This window comes from Anneissia japonica, unplaced genomic scaffold (assembly GCF_011630105.1).
Source record: "Anneissia japonica isolate Jap-2015-1 unplaced genomic scaffold, ASM1163010v1 scaffold1417_len1240632_cov203, whole genome shotgun sequence".
Lineage (NCBI taxonomy): Eukaryota > Metazoa > Echinodermata > Crinoidea > Comatulida > Comatulidae > Anneissia > Anneissia japonica.
The window spans coordinates 132,890-138,620 of record NW_022727891.1 but is presented as its reverse complement, the minus strand read 5'-3'; the positions used below and the strand labels follow the sequence as shown (position 1 = coordinate 138,620).

The 5,731-nt window shown below is 34.2% G+C and overlaps 1 protein-coding gene across 1 annotated transcript; it reads right to left on the bottom strand.

Moving 5' to 3' along the window:
• Nucleotides 1-299: 299 nt before the first annotated feature.
• On the bottom strand, nt 300-3,912 carry LOC117113871 (tubulin alpha-2 chain-like). The gene is made up of 4 exons (XM_033257336.1): nt 3,904-3,912; nt 2,979-3,204; nt 2,023-2,171; nt 300-1,716 (listed from the first exon to the last, which is right to left on the bottom strand). The coding sequence occupies exons 1-4, from the start codon at nt 3,910-3,912 to the stop codon at nt 745-747; spliced, it is 1,356 nt and encodes a 451-aa protein (XP_033113227.1). The 3' UTR covers nt 300-744.
• Between the last annotated feature and the right edge of the window lie 1,819 nt (nt 3,913-5,731).

Genomic DNA, 5,731 nt, shown 5'->3' with positions numbered 1-5,731 from the left:
CCATTGAAGATTGTTGCTAAGGTCCCACAAGACGACAATGTTAAAATATACGCAAACACGTGCGTTTGTGGGCAACACGTGTGTTTGTGAGACGCGCGCGTATTCCTAGCGTTGTTCTGATTAGTCAGTTGTTAAGTTTGATTGACACTCCGGAAAGGTCTATTGATACGAGGCCATTCCTATAACGTTGTGAGGTTGAATTCGTGAATCCAAATGAACATCCCTGTAAGAGTTATGTATAAATTTAAATGAGATGTGCTTCTCGTTAAAAAAACAAAAACATTGACACGTATCCACTTTTAATAAAAATTTATTATATACACTAATAAAAACAAATGTTATCACAAGGTGTGGGTTAATTTAAATAATAAATTCCAATAATTAAACTGATATTATTTTTCATTACAATACGCCTAAGTGTTCATCCAAGATAATGTTGTCAATAGTGATTGATGGGTAATTTCATTAATGTCGGCATTAAATCGTACACCTAAATCACCATCCTTATTTCCGTAGATAATAATTATATATTCGTCAAAGTGTCAATCTCATGTCATAGTCGAGTGTGTATCATGGTAACTGTCTGCGTGCGCGTAAACATACGCAAGGTAATCAAAGCCAGTCAAAAGGATGGGCATTCAGGATGTTTATATACAAAATATAAAATACGGGATAGAAGTGTATTATTACGTCAACTCATGAGAATGCAAAATTAAGATTAATGGTGATGAATGATCTGACGACCTATATTTCATCTTCGCTGCTTGTCACGTCCGTGTCCATCTCGATCTCCTCATAATCTTTTTCTAAAGACGCCATGTCTTCTCGAGCTTCGACAAACTCTCCTTCTTCCATTCCTTCTCCAATATACCAGTGGACAAAGGCTCGCTTTGCGTACATCAGATCGAACTTGTGATCTAGGCAAGCCCAAGCCTCAGAGATAGCTGTATTGTTGCTGACCATACAGACCGAGTGTTGCATCTTAGCTAGGTCATCATTCGGAAATGTCGTCGGTGGCTGGTGACTTATGCCAACTTTAAAGCCTGTTGGACACCAATCGACAAATTTTATTTTCTCGCTATGTTTTATATTAGAAACAGCAGCATTCACGTCCTTTGGAACCACGTCGCCTCGATATAGCAGACAGCAGGACATGTATTGACCATTACGAAGATTACATTTAGCCATCTGACTACCAGTGTCAAAGCAATAGCTTGTGATTTCTGGAACAGAACACTGTTGGTGGAATGACTTTTCAGAAGACAGGGTTGGTGCAAAAGCAGAAGTAGCGAAATGAATTCTGGGAAAGGGAACCAAGTTTGTCTGAATATTGTTCATATCAAAGTTCAACGACCCCTCATATCGCAATGAAGCAGTTATTGATGATATAGTTTGCACTATCAAACGATTCAAGTTTATGTAAGACGGACGTTCAATATCAAGGTCTCGTCTGCAAATGTCATAAATGGCCTCGTTGTCAAATACGAATGCGCAATCGCTGTCTTCAACGGCAGACTTCATAGAGAGTACAGCGTTATAAGGTTCAACAACAGTTGTAGAAACGAGCGGTGATGGGTAGAATGAGAACATGAATTTGTGTTTCTTGCCAAACTCTTTGGAAAGTTCATCCAGCAGTAAAGTTGTAAACCCAGAACCTGTCCCGCCTCCGAAACTGTTAAAGATCATATACCCTTGTAAATTGTTGCATTGATCCGCCTAAGAGAAATTGATTGAAACAAAATTTAAAATTAGGAAAATGAAAATTATGCAAATTGCATTCAAAAAAACTATTCAATGTAAAAACAAATGCTCAATCGATCCCCTGCCAGCAGATGCAACATAGGCCTACAATAAAATAACATTTTGCTGAAGGAATATAATTATTCCATAGACAGTAATTAAAAATAATATAACAGATTATAAGTGCAAAATCCTACAAAGAATTACTGTCTATATTAATTATAAGTTGCACAATATACTGTAAATAAAATATATTTGAACAATTTACAGCACAACACTTACCAATTTTCTGACTTGATCCATAACGTCATCGATAACGTGTTTACCGATGGAGTAGCGCCCTCTAGCAAAGTTATTAGCAGCATCTTCCTTATTGGTAATTAGTTGACGGGGACTAAATAGACTTCCATAGCTTCCAGAACGAGTTTCATCTATTAAGGGTAAACACACACAAAGACACAAATTGAATATTATATTACTTAGAATTTTCGCGAGCCTAAGCCTAAAATCATAAAGTATGTAGTGTGGACGTGGCTCTTAAAATGTATCGGTAAATTATTATGGCTAGATGTTTTGAGAGAATACACTATTTAAAGTCAAAAACTGTTATGAAAATTCATAATACAGTATCAGGTCTATAGTAATTGTCCTGGAATGAATTAAAAACTCTCCGTATATTTATGTTTTTAAATAAAATTCCACCTTTCAAAGTACAGAAAAAAAGATTATTATGAGATTGGTGATAAACATGTAAACCAAATTCACTAGAAAACGTCTTGGTTTTCGTGGCTTAAACTCTCATCTATTTACTTGTGGTCTGTGACTCAAAATGTGCATGTGGACACAAAGTTGAGGATCTACGTCACTTCATAATCCATGTTTTAGCCGAAGACGCTTATTTATCTTTTATATTTTAATTTTATTGGTATATATATTTTGTTTTTATTTAGATCAACGTGCCTAACTTTTGAACAGAATTCATCTTTTTTTATTTATGTTCAACAATTTTTATCGAAGTCTAAAAGATTTGCAGTTTTAGTTATGTATTATATATATACATACATATATATATATATATATATATATATATATATATTCTCTCTTTATTTAATTTTCTTACACTTTTACACTGCCACGCTGCATATAAATTGTATATTTGGAGGCTTCTGAATGCCAAGGCTGTGCCTTGTGAGGAGCCTCCGTGAGAAATATATAATTAAAAGAAATGTAGTCGTTACCTATGACAGTCGGTTCCAAATCAACAAAGATCGCTCTTGGAACATGTTTGCCGGATTCTAATTCGTTAAAGAAAGTTTGACACGATGCATCAGCATCGAGGTCACCAGTAGTTGACTTCCGGCCAATCGGGTCAATACCATGTTCAAGACAATACAACTCCCAGCATGCATTACCTGCTTGTACGCCTGCTTGGCCGATGTGAATCGATAGGCACTCGTGTTGAACCTAAGGACAAATTAAATGGTTTGGAAAATCAGAATAAATATATATATAAAAAAAACCAATTATAGAATCTCAGTAGTAAACAGAGACAATAGCATCATGATAAAATGGTAGGAATATCGTAGATTTGTGCTGTAGTTCAAAAACAGAGTATGCCAACCAATATCAAAATTTAACACTTTTGAAAAAAAAAGTCGGTATCGGCCTACTTAAAATTTATAATTTATTTAATGTTAATCGATTCCATTAAAACCGTCTGTGTTCTGAAGATTATAGACGGGAACAGGTCAAAATGGTAAAAAACCAAAACGGCAATAAGTCAAAACGGCAACACTTTTAGACCAGAATGGCAATGGACTAAAACGGCAAGACCAAAACGGCAATAAGTCAAAACGGCAATAAACCAAAACGGCAACGCTTCCAAAATGACAAACTGCATGGTAATTGGTAAAATGGCTAAATAAAATACTAGGCTACTAGGCCTAGGCATATGAGAGTCTAAGCCGAGGGCGTAGACTAATCATTATAGTTATTGTTATAAAAATGTATACTGTACATACATGATTGCGGTTATACAATCGCCTAAAATTGCAGAGGAAAAAATATAATAATAATAAAAAACGAAGAAAACAGTATACTGTATGCACTTGTATTTACGACGTTGTCTTATAATTATCAATGAGAACTCGTCCAGTAAATTACACATGCCATAACAAGGTATTGTATGTACAATGTATTGTATTGTATGATGTATTTTGTTTTTAGTTTGCTGCCATCGTTCGGCGACAGATATGATACAAACCAAAGTTGTCAGTTATTTAATTTGAAACCACTGTCGGTATAATCTTAGGTAAGCATGTGGTTAACAGAAGCAAGAATTTAGTCCAATGAAACTGTTTATCATCTTGATACCTTCCGACGAAAATTGACCCTATCGGCGCGGCGTCACCACCGATCGATCCAACGTGACGTTGTTATGTGGGTGTGTTATAGATTATTGAGAATGGTGATATCACCGGAAAGATAAAATGACAGTTGAATGACCAACAAAGACAACTGAAGACAATAGTTCGTCATTAGACGTTATTTAGTATAACTTTATTTGGAAAATTAATCTGAAAATCGAGTTTGCCGTCCCCGGCGTTGTCATTGACGTCGTATGATTTGTTTGCGATTTTTACCAATTAAGCCCTAAGCAAAAAATAGTTGAGCCATGTAGTACCTTGCAAATCAACCCAGAAACCCGGTAGTTTGTTGATTGTTTATTGGTAGCGTCCCTTCACTGCCAGTTTTTTGGCGTCGATGTTTTTGGTGTCGATGTTCAGTTGAGAGGCTCTAATTAGCAAAATAAGGTAATTTTAGGTGATTTAAAATTAGTGTCAGTATAATCTTAGGTAAGCATGTGGTTAACATAAGCAATAATTGAGTCCAATGAAACTGTTTATCATCTTTACCGCACAAGGCAGGACAAAGAAATTTTACAATAAAAGATGATGCAAGGATGGTCTATGGAAGTTTCCTTTAAAAAGTAAAACTTAATTCCAATGTGGCACTACATAAAACTAATTATAAACATGGAAGTGTACAACGATAAATACGGTCAAAATGAGACTAAATTGTCATAGAAGTAAAAAACGCGAAAGAAAAACAACATTAATAATAATAATAATAATAATAATAATAATAATAATAATAATAAGAATAATAGTATAACATACAAATTCAAGATTGGGGGAATCACGATATAAAAGCTGTAAACATTTAAATAATTAAAACTTTAAAATACAGACAAAATGAGGCTAAACAATTTATGTCAAAAACGTAAAAAAGCGGGAAAGAAAAAAACCACTTAATAATAATAATAATAATAATAATAATAGTAATAAAACAACAACAACAATACAACATACAAATTCACTGCATCACCATTTTAATATTGCATCATAAGCATCATACTGTAATATTATCTGTCATAATCGAACGCTTTTATTGCTTACTGTACTGTATGTATAATATAATTTTCTTAGTGTGGACTAACGCCACAGTTTTGAAATTGTTTTAGGATGGGTTCAGTAGGGGATATGACCGGTTGAGCCGCCTACAAGTTTAGCCGCCGGTAATTTCTATGGAACGCCAAGCGCGTCTTTCAGTGAATGTAGTGCGTCTCTCAGTGAATGTAGTCAGCTTGCCGATGTCATCAGTGAATGAACCCCCTGGATACCAGCTACATATTCATTCATTCTCAGTCTTGTCAGTCGTTGATTTGCTCGTATTGCCGTTCGTGATGTATAATTGTGTAATTGAAAATTAGTAGTAAATACTATATAATAACATGTATAATAAAATGTAATAACTTGATTATTTTTTACGTTTGGTTTGCGGCGTATTTCAATTAACTTATTCGTTATTTGTACTATTTTGTTAAATTATTTAATTAAATTATATTTATTATGTAAGTTTAACAAATAGTACAAAAATAAAAAGTATATAAATTACAAAACCATAGTAAATACTGTATAATAACATAGGA

Excerpts from the sequence above, each read along its gene's own strand:
- LOC117113871 (XM_033257336.1), bottom strand. Across the intron at positions 2,172-2,978 it reads TTTGGAACCGACTGTCATAG|ATGAAACTCGTTCTGGAAGC; the intron begins GTAACGACTACA and ends TACCCTTAATAG. Across the intron at positions 1,717-2,022 it reads TGGATCAAGTCAGAAAATTG|GCGGATCAATGCAACAATTT; the intron begins GTAAGTGTTGTG and ends AATTTCTCTTAG.